Source organism: Paralichthys olivaceus, chromosome 12, assembly GCF_024713975.1.
Source record: "Paralichthys olivaceus isolate ysfri-2021 chromosome 12, ASM2471397v2, whole genome shotgun sequence".
In the NCBI taxonomy this organism is placed as follows: Eukaryota; Metazoa; Chordata; class Actinopteri; order Pleuronectiformes; family Paralichthyidae; genus Paralichthys; species Paralichthys olivaceus.
The window spans coordinates 5344621-5363762 of NC_091104.1; the positions used below are offsets into that span (position 1 = coordinate 5344621).

At 43.6% G+C, this 19142-nt stretch overlaps 1 protein-coding gene across 2 annotated transcripts in view; it reads left to right on the forward strand.

Moving 5' to 3' along the window:
* The window catches only part of atrn (attractin), a 101126-nt gene that overhangs the window by 8143 nt on the left and 73841 nt on the right, over nt 1-19142 (forward strand). For both annotated transcript variants that reach the window (XM_069536120.1, XM_069536121.1), the window contains exons 2-10: nt 3845-3928; nt 5835-5948; nt 6195-6323; nt 10308-10504; nt 13370-13538; nt 14828-14918; nt 15745-15994; nt 16870-17053; nt 17223-17377. In XM_069536120.1, the coding sequence (XP_069392221.1) occupies nt 3845-3928; nt 5835-5948; nt 6195-6323; nt 10308-10504; nt 13370-13538; nt 14828-14918; nt 15745-15994; nt 16870-17053; nt 17223-17377 (1373 nt within the window). The remainder of the gene's footprint in view (nt 1-3844; nt 3929-5834; nt 5949-6194; nt 6324-10307; nt 10505-13369; nt 13539-14827; nt 14919-15744; nt 15995-16869; nt 17054-17222; nt 17378-19142) is intronic.

Here is a 19142-nt window from a genome sequence, read left to right on the forward strand (position 1 = left end):
TATCACAGGAGAGGATTTTGTTCCTGCTGATGACTTTAATCTAGTCTCAGCAGAGATGTGATGCATCTACAGGCTGATTAAAACACACATCTGTAGATACAGCACAAATCCAAGTCTTTTGAATGGTTGGATGCAGCAACATTAACCAGAGATGTTTGCGTGCTCATTTTTCTGGTTGGTTTGGGGGGGGGGGGTGAAATGAGATGAGTGACAGTTTAGACTGACTCAGAATTGGTCGTGTGCCCGTGTAGGCGGGACATCCAATCCAGCGGCTCCACACAAAACGCTCACATTTGCACAAACTCTGGCTCCAAATGACGTCGAGAGCTCAATATGGCGTCAGAATTCTGTTTTTGCAGACTGTGCAAAATCATATGAATCACGTGATGCCCCCCGCTGAATTTCACGGGGACACCACAGTGTCCAAGTGTTGCTGTTTTCCTCAATAGATGTAAATCATCATATCAGCAGCTCTTGTGCGTCAACCCCGGCCGTCTGGAGGGAAAACCCTTCGTCCTCTGTGGCATTTACATTCTGTCTGAGCGTGCTCGTTTCCCCTTCAGCCTGTGCTGCCGAGCAGGGCTGTTATTGCCTTTGAATGAGGAGTCGTATTTGCTCTGCTCTCATGCTGCACCACTTTTCCGTTTGTCGACCCCTTGGCTCTGCTGCGGAGACACTGTTTGCATGAGAAAGAGCAGCTGTTGAATGTCATTGTGAATGTGAGGCTCTGCTTGTGTGAATGTGCATCTAATGGCAGAAAGTGCAAGCACCTGCTGGTTTCGCTCTTTTATCCCAGGACATATTGACAGATTCTCTTCAACACGAAGAGGACAAACCCACAGACATTCAGTTAAACCTTAGATTTCTCAAACTTTATGCCGTCGTGCTGCGCAGAGGTCAAAGGACCTTATTGGCGTTTCTCGTTAGCTCGCTCGTTAACTACAAATTGGATTAACTTTACCTTCTAACCTCGTGTTCACAGATTTATTGACCAGCTCTTCTGAAAATGTTGCTTACCAGTTATATGATATATAATAAAATGTATATAAAGATGGATTACAACACATCTCCTAAAAGTGGACCCCAAGCATCTTGATCGCCCCCTGGTGTCCTGTTGCAATATAGGTTGCAAACCCCATCTCCTCCAGGTTCATGAACAGGACATGGGCCAAACTAAAAACTCAGAGCACACGTCAAAGATGGGTTTTTTTTTGTCATTTACATGTTTATTTTTGTGGAAAATTCACTTTAATTTTGTTCTAATTTCAGATATAAGTTTGTTTCCTTAATGTTTGTGTTTCATTAGAATAAAAACACAACGTTAATATTACTTCTTTTCTTTGCTGCCTTCTGATTGTAAATGAACATAATATATCTGCCCCCGGCGAGAGATGACATTAGACCGTGCTTTGACTTTTTGCCTATAATAAGTCTCTTTATGACCCAAACTGCACTGTGTCTAAAAAAAGAAAAGAAGACTTGTTCAGCCCCTGTTCCAAAGCCACCATTAGCTCTGCAGCAGACACGTGTTTGTTTCAAAAGACTAAATTAAACTACTAAGTGGTGAATCAACTAAATCACTGGAAGCATGCTGAGTTTGAGAGAAATTACAGTTTATACTGAGAAGAGATAAAAATCAAATCTCATCACTGAAAGTCACAATGTTGGCGTTTCCTTAGATTTTATGCAGCTGTGATGCGTTTTTTAGTTTTATTATCCTCCAAATGTAATAATGTAAGGGAATCAAATATATGATTAAACATCTGTAAAGAAAACAGTGCACCTAACGCCTCAGTGCTTATCACAAAGAGCAGCAACATCTTCAGATCTATAAAGTAGACATCTGAACAAGCCAATGGGAAGACATTTTTAAAGTGTGATTACTGGAGAGGCAGACTTTCTTTTTTACTCTGTTCAACCAAAACACTTTTAGGATGTGTCCCATGACGAGACATGAGAGCTGGGTCAGCTCATGGACACGAACCTCTGCAGAAATGATCAGTAGACACCCCCACCGCTCTGGTCATAGCTTCACATTTAGTATTTTGTGGCAACTTGATGAAAAATGGAATAAGTTGACAAAGCCGTCAAATGTTCTTAACTCACAGAGGATAGTAATTATCTGTATCTGAATTATTTCTTGATCGTAGTTGTAGTGAAACTGTGCTCAGGACTAGCAGCAGTCATGTTTGGTGGCCGGTAGTGAGGCGGGTTCAGGGGAGTCCTGAGAGAGCTTTGTTTGTCTCCTTAGCCGAGAGTCCCAGCAGGCTCTGGTTGCATTAGCGCTGAGAGACCTATAATTACAGCGCTGATGCACTTGTTAGCGAACCGCTGAGTCCTGCCCTGTGAATCTGAGTCCGCAGTGTTTGTCACTGTGGAGAAGCGGTTCGGTCTGATACTGTCTGCAAGTCATCTGTGCTGATGCACAGGTCTCAGAGATGACACAAGAGCATTTTTGCTTCATAGAGTCATGTGTCCAGCCTGTAAAGTTGTTGTTAACTTAACAACACCCTGGGTCCTGGACCTTGAGCCGCCCTGCCCACACGGCTCAGACTGTTGGCCTGCGCTTCAGCAGCTGTGGGAGCTGTCGAAAGTTTTCAATAACAACATGTTGTTGCCAAGATACAAATAAAAAAAACGCAACAATGCAGCACAACTTCCCCCGAAGTTCTGGGTTTCATGTAATGTTATCATGTCGTTGGCTGAGAGTGTGAAAGAATAACATCCTGATTGTGGAATGATGGAAATAATTATCAGTTTGTCTGAATGTGGACGACTCTGTGAGACGTGTGTTCCTTGTGGTTGTCTTCACCAGCAGACCGAGATCTCCAACTGCCTCTGGTGGCCGAACACGGGAGGAGTGTGTTCTCTGCGGCTTTCTCTTGACGTTAGTGTGAATCGCTGCTGAGAGACTGTTTCAGAACAAGGCTGCGACTGGGTGTGTGTGTGTGTGTGTGTGTGTGTGTGTGTGTTAGCAGAGTCATCGCACCCTGAGACCCAAATCAGTAATGATACAATCTCTGACTGCGTCTAAGTGTCCCCCTGTGTAATTCAGCTCCTCTGTGCTGCTGTGTCATCAGGCTGGAATTGATCAGGCAATAACAGTCTGGGCACCGTGCTTTACTTTAGCAGGGCTCGTGGCCGCCCGTCGTGTTGGCCTCGGATAATAATTTGCTGTGAGGTTTAATCATTTTCAACCCCGGAGCTGTCCTGGGTTTGTGTTTACCTGCCCTGCTCTGCTGACTGGCTCTTGTGTAATAATCATTTCAGGGGGGTCTTTAAGTGAACTGCAACCTGAATGTTATAGTTTGTATTTCAACGCTTTAGATAATGAAATGAAGCTGGTATCAGCTCTAGAACAGACTTTAAACAGTTGACTGAAATATATAGGCGGGCACATTAAACTGTACATAGTGTGTTATAGCATATACAGAGATCGCTCAGTGGGATTTACTGAGATGAAGGAAGCATACAACTAAAAAAAATATGATATCAAAAAGAATGATGAGAGCTGCTGCTAACTGTTATTTGTTGCTGCTGAGTCAAGGTTTATTGATAACAACAGTCGTAATAGTTCATAAATTAGACTGGACCAGTTTCCATCATATCCCCTGGTGTTTACACAGTACACTTAACGTGTTGCATCACTTACTTGATTTCATCAGTTTATTAATGTGTGAATGGCACACTGGTCATAATTCAAATTATTGGTCCAATAATTTTTGTATAGAAGTTTTGTACAGTCTCTTGGTTTTTTATTGTGACGCTTGTTTTATCAAAATAACATTTTTATTATTCACAACCTTGAATCTCTTCTTTCTCCACTTATCTTTCTCTCTGTCAGGCTGACGGGACCCTCCGGTTATCTGAGCGACGGACCAGGAAACTACAAGTACAAGACAAAGTGCACGTGGCTCATCGAGGGACAGTAAGTACGGCGCTAATCAGACATGTCAGTCAAACACCACAGCGAGACTTTCCAACAACTATGCTGCTCGTTTTTAAGAACTTGAGTTTTTGTCTGATACTGAATGAATTTCTTTAAAAAAATCTGAAAATGTTTGAGTGGGCCATGTCCGTGATAATTCCTTTTATTAAGTTAGTGTTACAGTAGAAAATTAGGGAGTAAAGAATTTTGGTTTCAACATATGAGCCGAATGAAAACAGATAAAACTAAATACACAGATAAACATAAAAAACCCTTTTCTGAGTCGACTCTACTTTAAAATATAAGTTTTCATCACAGCTGACACCATTATGTCCGTGAAAGGCTCATATAGGCACGTTTTTATTGGACTCAAATGAAATCGTGTTGAGCACATTATTAGTTTGATCCAAAAGTAATATAAATAAATCTTTCAAATGAGGCGTTCAAACGTTTGGACTCGTAAGTAGCTTGAGGAATCACCACGTGAACATGAAACTGATTCTCTTATTTCATTAAATTAGCTTCGACAAAGGAGGATTTCTAAACCCTGTGCTCAGCTCTGAGATCTGAAAACTGAGGCTACGACTCAATAATGAACATTTTTCACCGGCGCTGATCATGATTGTTATCAGACAGGGTCGTCCTTCACTCACGTCCACCTCGCATAAGGGATGTACAGTATCCACAGGGTGACGGATGGACATTAATGGCAAAGTAACCGTGAAGAAATTCAATACTCCTCCTGTATTGTTCAAGTCAGCATAACCGCAGCACAGAGTATTGATTCAGGGCAACAGTTCTTCATTTATCTGGCTCCCAGCTCCTCCAAACCATGAGCTCTTTGATTACATTTACATTTCAGGCCTCGAGCCAACGCTTATTTAGAGGGATTCAACGCGAGCGACCGTGTTGGGCCTCAGGAGGTCACAGTCGCTGTACGCTCACCTCGACGCAACTGTCACCGCTTCGGGCTCTTTGAACTTCTGACCCTCCTCCTCCTGGATGGAATCTAATCGCCATGTCGTCCAGCGTTTTCATTGCATTCTAATGGCACATTTATTAGTCTTAAGCCCTCGGGCTGCTCTTAACAAGACGTTAACGTCGTGACTCGCGCATCCAAGTGACCAGAATACTTTAAAAGGGTTTCATAAGCCTCCGACATCAGATACGTGTGTTGAATCCCTCTGCAACAGATAAACAGTGATTTGTGACATACGGCCACACGCCTGGTACGCTGTGTTTCAAAGGGACCTTGATGATGGTGGTTTCTGAATTAGAATGAGGTGTTTTACTCCTCTTTTAATTCACCGGTCACAAGTCTTCTTTGCAATCAAACCTTGGGGCTGCTGCCATTCTTCAGGTTTATTTGCTGGGGGTGGGGGAGGAGGGAGGAGTGAGTCACCGCTTCACTCCGATAAATGAATCGTGCAGAGCAAAATGTGACTTTTCATCACATCTCCTGTACATCTTGTACCCTCGTCGTTAATGCGCTAAATGGGCCTTTGTCCTCCTTCCCTCCTCTTTTCAATGATTTCATTTTGCGATGTTAACCAAATTTAGAGCTGCGACATTTTGAAGAATCCCATGAATGTCTTAAATCCAAAACTGATTACACAAGCTTGTTTTTCATGCCTCGATATGTGATGCCCTTCACTAACACTCTGCCATGGACGGTTAGTTTATTCATTCTGCACAGTGGAGAAAGTGCAGCAGCAATTTTAACTTCCTGTATGATGTAAAAGGTCATTGTCAGATTTATCAGGTGGATTTTAAATGTAGCACAAAGACATGATAGTTTATATTACAAATTATATATATATATAATATTTAATAATAATAACTTAGATTGGAACAACAAGGATATGTGGGTTTTATATTAACTATGTTGTGTGTGTGTGTGTTTCAGGCCCAACACTGTACTTAGATTAAGGTTCAACCACTTTGCCACCGAGTGCAGCTGGGACCACCTCTACGTGTACGACGGAGACTCCATCTATGCTCCGCTGCTCGCTGCCTTCAGGTACAGTGGATTTGACAGTCGGAAGGTTTGGTTGAGGTCTGAGTAGAGTGAAGCTCGACCTGCGTTTGATTTCACAATTTTAATGCAAAACCTGTGAAAAGGATTTTTAATTTTCCTAAAAAAGTGTTTTCGGAGTTGCAGGGAAAGTTCTGCAAACTCCTATTTTACAAACCGTTGCTGAAGCATGACATTATTACATCGCTTCCAATAACAGCCTTAATTTTGACTTGTGTGTTGTTATTGCAGTGGTCTTATTGTTCCGGAGCGTTATGGGAACGAGACGGTTCCAGAGGTGGTGTCTCAGTCTGGCTACGCCCTGCTGCACTTCTTCAGTGATGCAGCCTACAACCTGACCGGCTTCAACATTTCCTACAGGTGAGACAATAGATCCATACTCTTGCTCTTGTACCGACCCCTTGAATGTGATATCTCCTTTAATCCAAAATGATCACATATGTTTTTTTTTTAAAATACAGATAAACCCACAAAAAAATGGCAATCAAATCCTTTTCCCATTGCCAGTAGAAGAGTGTGCCTTTCTGTATTTTCCCCATCGCGTCATTTTCCGCGTCACAAATCAACTAGAAACAGATTCTTCACTGTTGCATCCTGCACAGTTTAAAAAGTCGTGGTTGCACGTCATTACCAAGATGTAGAAAATAATAAGTACACAAACGTTCGTGACTATTTGCACGCCTAAAGTTCTGAGTGTGTCACATCACACCAGGAAAGGAGCAGCGTTAGCGTCTGGGCTGCCAAAACTACAGAAAAAGAAATTAGTACTTTCACTTGGGTGTTTCCATCACTGCTGATCGGAGTCGGAGCCGATGATATCGACGGTTGTATTTGATTCTTAAATGTTAGCGCATTTGTTGTCCAGTGGAAAACGGGCTTTACACGAAGCTTTGAGCAAGTTGAAGTTCAAATTTCTTCAACAGGCTGTTCTTTCAAAAGAGATTTAAAAATTAAATTAAATCTCCATTTGGTTTCATCGTTTTGTTTTGGGTTTTTTTTTAGGTAGGGAGTTTCCTCATATCACATTGCTCTTAAGCCTCTGCAGCTGAGTGTGAGCTGCTGCCAACTGTTTGAGTTTGCATCTCCGAGAGTCCACACATGCACGATGGAGTCAGTCACTGAATACGCGTCTCCATTGAACGACAGATATATTGATACTAACTCCTGAGAAGAAACCCTCAGTGCAAATCATTTCTGTTTCACTGCCTGTTTCTCACAGGCCCGCTTCCCTCCCTCAGAACACAATGACTCATACAAACTTATTACTTTCTGCATGATTCACTCTGCACACTGACATGACTGGTTTGACGGCACTTTAGCAAGAGGCCGGTTTTCTGCAGTGGGTTTTACATCAGGTCATTTCACCAGCATCATACTGTGGCAGGTACGTCAGCAGAGTCAGGACCTTCTTAGTTTGGAGGGACTCTGACATGAGCATCACACGGAACCACGTAATAATTTGAGTGAGACGAGAATGTAAATCATTACGACCTCTACTGCTTCAAATGCCACATTTGACTCCCCTGAATATTTTACATTTTTTGGAGGGTCATAGGTTCAGATTAAAACTTAAATTGTGCAAAATTATATAGTGAACTATATTCAAGTTATTATCTGAAAGTTTGTGAAAATCGAAACAAAAATAAGAAAAAAGTTGGCACAAACATTTTATGACTTACACCGCAGGGGGCAATCAAGACACTGAGGCTTCACTTTTGAAGTGCCGTTATGTCGTCCACTTTTATCTACAGTATCGGTGACCTGCAGGAGTATTATAGGATAGGATCATAGGATAGGTAATGGTCCACATTTATTTGAAACCCTTGTTCTAAGGTGCGGCTGCTCATCCGTTCACCTGTTTCTCTGTATTAGTCACTCGCTACGTGTGCATGCACACATTGAAAGTTCGAAAGATGCTGTTTGAGTCGGTTCAACTGAGATAAAAAGGCCTGTCCCTTCCAAACATCTGCAAAAGGACACAATAAGACCATTGCGTCCCCCCCCCCCTCCCTCGCTCATTGGTGGTGTCACCATAGCGATGGGATTGAAGTTGGGCAGAGAAGCACAGAGTCGGATGAAAGCAAAGTGCCCCCGGGCCCCTCGGTCTTTGGTGTCTGGAAGAGGTGGCAAAGGAGGCGAAACATCAAACCATCACACTGCTGAAGGAACATGAAAGAAAGACGAGGGCCCTGTGTGTCGTCTGTCTCCCTCCCAAACACGTTTGTCTTCGGGACGAAGAAAAAAAACTTTAACCTCTTTACTTCAGTCTCCTGCTTTGAGATGGATAGACTTGTTTACTCGTCATTACTGCAGGACGTTTACGTTTTCTGGTCTTGTCCACAGTTTGCAGTTTGTCTTCCTGTTTACATAAGGAAAGTCTGTGTGTGTCTGTGTGTGTCTGTAGTTTTTTCTTTATTTTCGCTTCCTTCATTCGTAGTTTATGGTTAGGGGTTCCAGTTTTTGTTAGTATCTCATGTGAACACTGCAGGCACAGAAACTGAGAAGATTTGAACTATGATTTAGTTTCCACGGTAACTGTGAGCATAACTTGCTCGCTGGCAGCTTTTCTTCAACAAACCCACAAGAGTTATTCTCCGTCTCCTCCTGCTGAGTCTAAAGAAACCGTCTGACGCTTCAGTCTAACTAATCGAACCCTCTTTACAATCAACCAGGCCTCAATAGTTGGACAGAGACATTCAATTAAGACTCTGAGCAAATATGGATTTTTGTAGTATTATATAATATTTAAGTATTTTATTCTTTTTTACAATTTGTTTTTGATTTTTTTTTTAGTTAACTTGTTTTTTAAATTTCAGATGGCGACTTTATCATCTGAAGTCAGTAGAATCAGTGGGTTGTTACTGGGTCAGACTGAGGATACAATCATAGATCTATAAACTCTCTTATCTTTTTAACCACATATTTTTTTATCTCCTGCCGACAGAGGCACTTTGTCCCCCTCGGGTTACTGCAGATTAGATATATCTTATTTATTTGTGTATATATATATATTTATATATATATATGTAATAAATCCATTCAACATTTAGCATCCATTAAGCAAATTAATCAATCTTTAGTGGACTGAACTAAGTAAAAGTGACCTTTTTCGACTTTTCTTTCACTGCTGCAGGTTTTGGTTTGTTTTTTTTCCGGTCAAACATTATCTCTACAGCTCCACTGGAATTCAAATGGAAGCTCTTTATTTACCCGTTGCCATAGTGCATCCATTCAGCCTAACACAGAGTGCACATACTGAGATTTGATTGAACTAATACAGATCAGTTTCTCTGCTCAGGATTCATCTCGTCAGGGTTCAGGGTCCAGGCTCAGACTTTGGTAATATCTGTTTACTGGATCCAGCCTCAGCCGTGAGGTTTGTTGGCACTGGTTTGTGCCGAATGAGAGAAAGAAGAAAACTGGTCACCAGCAATGATTAATGAATGGAATTTGAGACATTTGTTCAGTATTGTCAATGATCTCTTAATCTTTTGATTAATAAATAACAGCATAGAGAAGGTGTCATGCTGTAGTGGAGTCATTGTTTACACCACATACTAAGAGCACAGAGTGTATTATAGTTTTTAAGAATCGGAATTGGGTTTTATTGCCAAGCAGGTTTACACGTACAATGAATTTGCTGTTGCGTATTTGTGCATGTATAAATGTAAAAAAAAGCACCAGGGGAGGGACAAGCAGGAAAGGAGCATTGACTTTCAAAAGGAAAGAAAAATATTTTCCAAAGATTCAATTTTTAGTTTTTGTTTTCCAATCTCTTCAGGAAGATTTTTTTTTTTTTTTCCGGGTGTATTTGTTCATGTTCTTTGTGAGTTTCTTTATTGGACAACAGTTTATTACTCAAAACCTATTATCATGCTCGGTTCAATGTGTAATTACGATGCTAACAGAGGCGATAAAAGTACGGAAACAACCTCGTTCTTTCAAACCTGAAAGTTGCAGATTGATGCTGACTCGCTGTTTTACTGCAGATTGGGCGTGTTTGCCATCTGCTCCTCAGGCCTGTGGTGACTCCATATCCGCCAGTAACTTCAGCCGGTAGCTCGATGCTGTTTGAGCGCAGGCGGTCCTCTGAGAAGAGTGACAAGTGTTGAGGCAGGTGCTTGACCAACTGATCGGGGAGGACGATGCCAACAACAACACGTTCAGCTGTCCTGAGGGAGAATGTTGCATATTCCAGCTTTAAGCCTGCGGACAGCTGAGACACTCCTTCCACTAAAGCAGATCTAACTCCCCAGTTTGAAGTTTATCCTGATATTTTATTCACAGACTTAAACCCTTGCTTTCTCTCTCTCTCTCTCTCTTCCTCCCCCCCCCCCCTCTCAGGGTGAATTCATGTCCCAACAACTGCTCAGGCCACGGCGAGTGTCGTGTGGGGAACGCCAGTACTTCGGTGCTCTGCGAGTGTGAAGCCAACTGGAAGGGAGAAGCCTGCGACGTCCCGTACTGCCTTGCTGACTGCGGCTACCCCGAGCGAGGTCACTGCCAGGACGAGTCCTGCGTCTGCGTGGCAGGATGGCAAGGTGGGCCGGCACCGCTGAGGCTTTGCTCCGCTTTCCAGTGGATGTGACCTCATTGTCTCATGCAACGCGCTCGTTTGAGTCACCACAATGTCATCGAGTTGGCTTCGGCAGGCCCACGCACGCCAAATACCCCCCAGCTATTAAGATAAGCTTTCTGCTGGGCCTACGTTCTGTGCACAGAATGAACAGTGGCTCTGCTGCCATAAATTTAAACTGCCAAGATTCACTTCAACCGGCCAAAAGCGATTAATACAGGATATCTGTGGAAATACAGTGCGTCTCCTTCATATTTCTTAATTGATTTTGTGCCGCAGTTATGACACTTTCAGTAACAAGCAAACCGAAGATTAGAGGCAACAACTCTGCTTCTGTTTCTGTTTGAGCGGCTGGATCTCAGTCAGAGTGTGAAGTGATTAGAGCTGAAAACAGTGAAATACTGAGGGACTGTGTAATTAGCTTGGTTCCACACCGCTGATTTGTCGCCCACATCTTTGACTTTTTCAGCGATTCATATAGAATGAATGAAGTGAGCAGAAACGCCAATTCAGTCTAATTATCGGGCTAATTTATAACTGAAGTAGTCAAATAATCTGGTTAAGTGGCCTCATCCCTCCCTCTGAGGATGTCTGACAGAGCTGTGGCACAACATGTAAGTTAGAGGGAGAAAGATTATGTTTAGGTTCAGGAGGAGGTCTCTGCCTCCCTCTGCCTGCTGACCCGACACTGCCGATCAGCACTGAGCAATGGTTTCCCATCAACCCCTCGGACTAATCCCAGTCTAAGAGATCAGCTCTGTGGATTTATATGTTTGAAAAGGTCTTTATAATATGAACATGAACGTTAAATCAACAAGTCCTGCTCTCAAACCGAAGGATGACGCTCTTGAATAAAGAGAGAATAAAACCCTCCATACCTGGACATGTCGTTATCGTGTCACGGCTCCAAATACGAGGACAAACACATATATTCACACCCATGGTTGGTTCCCAATTAACCTACATGGGTTCGGGTTCCTGCTGCTCCCACAGCCTCCATCTGCTCTTACCTGTTGCACTTTAATAAACTCGGATCAGTTTTGCTCATCATTTGATTTGGTTGAGTCATCTTTTTTAATTTGACCTGTCGTTACTGTCCTCTTTTTTTTTTTTTAAATCCAACCATATGGGCCTAAGCACTCTATTAGTTCTTAAATGGCTCCACTGCGCTGCAGCGCACAAGCAGAGACAACAGCTTAATTTAACTGCAGTTTTATCAGCAGCTCAGTGTGCTCATGATCTAATTACCAAAGCTGAGGGAGTCGGGGAAACAGACTGACAATTTTTTTTTATTTTTTAGCCTTTATTACCCTGTCATGGTGTTTTAGCCGAGGAATAGGACACTTAGTGCACTCTGTGCCGCTATCTTCCAAATGAACTCATTTTCTACACCAACCAGTGCAAAAGCAGAGACAGCTGCCTGCTCAATAAAGCCAGCCTTGCATTTAGTCTCTGTCACAGATGTGTAGCTTCTACAAACTGCATCTCAAAGGGAGGAGAAGTCCAGCTTCTGTTTTATTTATGGAGATGCCACCTAGGTGCAGGGGTAATTGCGTTTGCTGAGGGATGCTGGAGTCAGATTGAACGATATTAGCCTCTGGATTTTCTCTGCTGCTGACCAAAACCAAAAGCAGGATGATTAATGTGACCTTGATTGTTGCAGCGAATCAAAACACTTCCTGTCACGTGGCCACCTCTGCATTGTTTTGATAAGGATCAATTAGGAACTCCCCTCAGTGGTTTACATCCTGTCTCTGCTGCAGGATGGTGCAGCAACAGGACTAATCAGTTGGTGAATGTTTTATTCCAGGCAGGTTTTTATCTGTCTTTAATAAGGTGAGGATGGGCCGACATGAGATGAACAAGATCAAACACCTCACCACGTCGTGTGAGATTCAAACGATCGACAGGGAAAGGACAAACTCTATTTTTGGCGTTGGCGTTGTTATTGCCCAAAAAACTTACAAGAATCTTTTCCCCTCATTCAGGAGAGATTCCGGTTTACGCTGATGTTATTGTTCTCGTCCTGTAAGAGGGGAAGGCAGCTTTGGCCAGAACATCTGTCAGAAATATTCCACTCTAATCAATCCTTAAAGAAGACAAATGAAGGTTTCCCAGTGTTTCTTTCCTTCAGTGTGGGTTTTAAAGGTTGTTTGTGAATGTAAAAGTTCTGCAAAGTTCAAAAGCCATAAGATAAAGTGTTTGAGACAGAGGAGCAGCAGCAATGGACAGTCTGAGGACAGTGATGTGTTTTCGGAACATTAGAGCGTGTAAACACAAACTAGAATTAATCTCCCTGAACATGCCTCCTTTAATTTTTACTATAAAAAGTTCCCAATAATTGAATCTCGTCAAACATCAGAGAAAACTTCATAATTCATCAACTCTTCATTCAAATCCCTTTAGATCTGCTCTCTTCTCTGCTAGTGTCAGTTATCGGAAACGACTTAAAATGCTCCTCTCAACTTTTCTGCCTTTCTATTAATGCCTTGCTTTTCATAATCTAATTAATCACATTTTGGATCATAACTCGTTGACTTACACATTCATTTCAGAAGGAGCAGATGGTCACAGTCTGTTATTCGCTCTTCCTGCCTGCAGGTTATTAATGTAAACTAATAAAGCCTGTGAGAGTTTAGTCCACTAGTTAATACTAAAACTTTTTCACAAGCTAGATTTTTTTTTTTTCCTCTCTCAAGGAAATCTGGTTGAATGATCCTCTAAAAGGTTTATGTGGGTTTGTTTATCATGTTTATCGCAAATGCAACTGAATTGTTTTCGTCTCCATTCAAGCCTTGATTTTTTGTTGTTTCTCTTTTTCTCTCCTCAGCTCCAGACTGCTCCGTCTCAGCTCCTGCAAATTCCTCTTTCTGGACCCGGGAGGAGTACACTGAGGCAGGGCTGGCTAAGGCCTCCCACAAGGCTGTGGTGGACCAGGGCATCATGTGGGTCATCGGCGGATACGTCTTCAACGCCTCTGACTATCACGTAGTCAAAGCGTAAGTACTGAGCTTCTACAGTAGGATTTTTAGGCATTTGGCTTCTACTCTTCCCCCCAAAAAAACTGCTTGTCATGAGTCCTGCCGTTTTTTTTTTTTATGAGACTGTAGAGGATGTGCTTTGTGCTTCCATTGCCGTCAGGAGGAAGCCACAGGACTTCCTGATGGTTGTTAATGAAGAGGTAACAGAACAGAGCTCTGCACAGACGGCGCCGTGTCGGACACAGAGTGAAGGGCATGATTAAAACCATGAAATTACAGGAGAGGCTGCTGCTCCTCGCCCTGAACTCCACCCAGGAAGATCACACTGATTCCCTTGACTCATGTTTTGGTTTTACGGTCTGCTGGCTGGCTGAGGTCTTTTTTATGTTTTTTTTATTTTTCTATTTCTGCCCAGGGTCTATTATATATGACTGTAAAAGATCTTTCTGCCAGTTTAACACAACTTCTTATATTTGTTGCTCTTATCATAAATATCCTTCAGTGTCACATTTTAGCTTCTACCAAACTTATTTGCAGCGTTTAAAGGACAATGTTTTCTACAATATGTGGAAAAAAGACCGTACGACCGACATAAATGAAAGACCCACAATCCAAGCTTGTGATGAAGATGACATGATAACAATCGAGGCATTTCCTGTCAGAGCAATTTCCTGGGAGGTCATCCGTTGGTTGTTTTAGCAGGATTCAATTGTTTGAGGTCGTTGAAAGTTTGGAACCTGAATAACGACAAATTTATTCTGACACTACTGTGGTTCTATCAAGCACAGTCTGTTTTAGTGTTTTAGAGTTTATGTTTGGAGCGTGTAAACTTTAGAATGACCAGAAATAACAGTCAGCAGTTTGAGAGCAGCCCTGGGGTCACGGTCGCACGTTTACAAATGCAGGCAAATGTTGCAGGTCAGAGTTCTCCAAAGTTCAACTCCGCAGGAATTCACGCTGCCAGGAATCGGACATTGTTCCATTGATAGTAAAAGCGAGGAGTTGTAATTAAGATGTGTGTAAACAGACAAACCCATTTGGAGCCCATTTAGGTGTTCCCCACAGATCTCCGTCTGGCTTCATACGCTATCACAGACTGTGTCCCAGATAGATGTGTATTTATATATTCAGAGATACAGAAACCCACTTGTCAAGTCAAGGAAGGAAATCTTTTCTTTTACTTCGACGTGTAAAAATGAGCACAGGCGAGATCAGGACATATTCATATGCACTTTGCATGTGAGGAAAAAAGCTTTGAGAGGCTTTCCTGTAACGCTCACCACACATTTCTGTTCTCTCCCGTGCAGGTATAACCTCAGCAGCAAGAAGTGGCTGACCCTCGACCCCTCCGTCAACACGGTCACGCCACGATACGGCCACTCGCTGGCTCTTCATGAGGTTTGTGGAGGAATTCACATCTCAGCTAAGACACAGCACAAAACGATTCACTGTGTATTTTACATGCATGTGTTGTTTGTGTCAGCTGCACCATGAATAAGACTTCAAAGAGGATGAGAACACAGCAGATGACAACTAAATTAAATCGAAGCACTGGCAGAAACGTTGCAAACTCCCCGCCCTGTTATTTATGCTTTCAGCGTTGTCTGTTTGTTGTCTGGAACTAATATCTAAATCTCTGGGTTTTGATATACTGCAGTGAAGTGGTGAAGCACTTTCTCTTCAGCCAAAAAGACTGTTAGGAGCTGCTGATGGAATAATAAATTACAGAGTGAGGAGGATTCACGGGAAGACGCAGTCTGTCTGCTCTGTGGTTTGGGAGAACAGAGTTTGGGCTGCAGCGTTGGTAATGAACAAATTGCATCACAGCGTGTGTGAATGTGTCTTGAAAGTTAATGTGGGCTCACAAGACAAATCTGAAATGAAATCAGTGTTGATACGAAACGGATAGAACTGATGAAAGTCTCGCAACCATGGATGATGTAGCGGCTCGGTCTCTCAGGAAGACGAACCCGCGCTGGTTTATAAAAAAGCTGAAGCCGCTTTCACCTTGAAATGAGGAGAAACATAAAACCTTTCTGTCACTGAGCTGATATTACATGTGAAACTATTTAATTATTTAATTTAATTTCCATTAGCTGCACCAAATCTCTCGTAGATTCACAGATATCACTCCCCTCAAAGTGCCTAATTGTTAACATCCCGATCCATTAACTATTTATTTAGTTATGATCTAATTCTGCTCCTCTGTCGGTCTTTGTTTCAGGGAAAGATCTTCATGTACGGAGGAAAGATCGACTCCTCGGGAAACGTGTCCAGCCAGCTTTGGGTTTTCTACATCCAGAACCAGACCTGGGTCCTCCTGAGTCCCCGGGCCAAGGAGCAGTATGCTGTGGTGGGACACTCTGCCCACATTGTGCCGTCCTCCCAGGAGGGGGGCGACCCCATCATGCTGGTTCTGTTTGGACACTGTCCTCTGTATGGTTACATCAGCCAGGTCCAGGAGTACAACATCGGTAAGCTGGACATGATGTCAGGGTGTTTGACAGGGTTGTCTTGAGCTTCTTTCGGGAAAATGTCCACGTGAGAATAAAGCAGGAAAATGTCCATGTGAATGCGTCTGACCCGCAAAATCTCCAGCTATGTTCGAGTGTGAAAGACAAAGTCCACGTCCGGGTGCAATTTTTCGTGTCTGCAGCTTTGGAAACCAAACGTCACGTGTTCAATGCTCATAAGTGCTTTATTTTGGACCACGTGTTTCCGGGCTCGCAACCTTTAGCTTCTCTCTTGCTTGTGCTAATAAGCCTGACTCTGTGTCTGAGTGCCTAATATATCAGTTTGAAACAACAGGAAAGTAATACTGAATACATGAAGCTAACGAGTTCTCCACATATGTTCCATCCAATCCACCAAACACGTTGGCAGGAAACCAGACTTCATTAAGAGGCCTCGTTGTCGTCTAAAAGCCAATCTGTCTGAGTAAATGGGAGGAATTTAACTGCCACTGTGCCTGATGGACAAGAGTGCTCCGGTTGGCTCATAAATAATTTGATAATCTTCACCTGAACAGTCAACAGACAATAACATCTGATGACTTTCTGATATTACTCTTGTCCTTGTAATGGGTTTTATGAGTAATACTACCAATATCTGTATCAGCTTATCTCTCCTTCAGTTGTAAAACGATGCGTGAGCTGCGTTAACAAACTTTACATTACGTCTCCACCCCCCCCACACACACACACACACACACACACACACACACACACACACACACACACACACACACACACACACACACACACACACACACACACACACAATAGCACTCGGAGACCTTGAAATGATTTCTCTGTCGGTCAGTGAATGCTTCTCTCGTTTAACTCTCCAGCCAAGAACACGTGGAGCATGGTGTCTACAGACGGTGCACTGGTTCAGGGCGGCTACGGCCACAGCAGCGTCTTCGACCCGGGCACCAGAGCCATCTACATCCACGGCGGCTACAAGGCCTTCAGCGCCACCAAGTACGGCTTGGCTGGAGACCTGTACAAGTTCGACGTGGACAAGAGGAAATGGTGAGGTCATCTGTTTGATTATGATGTAATGATATTTAGCTCTGTGACGATGAAACACAAATTGACATCCCTTTGTATTCGGAGCTCGTACTCAAGAAAAGTTGTAACAGCAGATAAAACTCCACCAAACGGCTTTTCTGAACTTTTCCGTCACTGTGCGTTTGTGTAGGACCATCCTGAGAGACAGCGGCTTCTTCCGGTACCTCCACACGGCGGTGATAGTGAGCGGGACGATGCTGGTGTTTGGAGGAAACACACACAATGACACATCCATGAGCCATGGCGCCAAGTGCTTCTCCTCCGACTTCCTGGCTTACAGTCTGGGTGTGTAACACACACACACACACACTCACAGTCACACAATAGCAGCTCCTGCAGTTCACTTTCCTCCCTTCTGCTGAGCGTGCATCATCTTTTTGTTTCCCTGCACCGAGCTGCTTTGCATTCATACGGTCGCCTGGACTCTCGGGAGCTCTTCATCTCAGCCACAGTGTTTTGTTGTCGGACATTGAGCAGCTCCACTGAGCCAAGAGAAGGTCAAATGTCGCAACTCCGTGTAGTAAACTGCAGCCCGCTCTCATACAAAGGAAGCTTAATAATACGGTGTGTAGTTCTCAAGCGGTGTTGTCGTTTTGCCTGCTCACACTCCCAGTTAATATTTGTAAGGTCATGTATTAGGTCACTGTCACATCGCCTATTCTGACTAGATCTCTCGTGGGGTAAAAAGAGTCGGGGTCTTCGGGGGAGACGATGGAAGATGAGCGGCAGTTCACAGGCGAGAGTAAACCCAACGTGATCAAAGCTCAGTGGAGTAAACACTAAACTGCTCAGTCCTAGATTCACACCAGTGACCTCTGGGGCATAATCTCAGCTCTCAGATGTTTTACCTGTGCTCCTCTCTTTTTATCCGTGGTCAAGATACTTAACCCTCAGCTCGTGTGACAGCAGAGAGAAGAGCGGTTCATGTGTATCCGTCTGTAGAAGAGGCAGAGAAGAGCGATGGATTTCCCGACCCGATTTATTGGTTCAGTATGAATGTTTGTTTCCTCTGCTCGGTCAGAAACCCTCCTGCCACCCTCATCGACAGGCAGCTCTTCCTCTGCAGCTCTGTCGTAAGCCGCTCGTTAATCGTAAAACTTCATCCTCACCGGATGGGAGAGAATTCCCTGCAGGCCGCGAAATGGCCCCGGGACGTTCTGTTTCTCTGTCATTACGAAGATGATTGACAGGCAGCGGAATGACAATCTCAGGGGCACAGGCACCCCCCCTCCTCCCCCTCCCCTCCTCTCCCTGTGCAATTGTCTTTCGTTCATGAGAATTGCATGGTGGGACTGAAACATCTCCAAACGTCCCCTTTTGGCGTGAAGGCTGCAGCTGCACGTGTAGAGGCTTACATACATGTACGTTAGCACATGTCCTCAATGAGACGAAGTCATCTCACACCTGTCACTGCAGGAAGTAAATAGTTTTCATGATTTCCCTTTTAGAAATTAAAATATTGTTCTTTTCCCCTTTTTCATTCCTGACCTCCCTCACCTTGGTTTCCTTTTTATCTCTGAACAAAAAAGACGAGCCCACTATTTTTGTCACCATACACACACACACACACACACACACACACCAGCTGCAGGGTTGCTGTCAGCTGCAGCAGCAGCTCCGTAATTGTCTGGTAATTACAGTCGAGATGGACCGCACAACGAGGACTAATTGCCGCTCCTTAACAAGCTGAACTCAATTAGAGCGTTGAATTTAAGGGCCGTCCGCTGTCCTGACTTTGGTGGATGGTGTCGTAATCAATCCCTGCTCCGAGGGGGCATTGCGCCACTCCGTCTGCAGTACCAGTGTGTGACACCAGAGAGCACTGTCTGCCCGTGAATGACGAGCTCTCGGAGATGTCACTTCCTCCTCTGGGAGACGATGATGACTTGCACTGCATTGTACCAACTGAAGGTGATATACTGCGGACGCTGCTCTGTGTTCCTGCAGCTTTGACTTTCAGCCTCACATGTCAGGTCTTTCTGTTTTTTCTTTGTCCGTGCAGACACATGATGGGTTCACACACTGTCACACACTGCAGGAGCTTCATTTA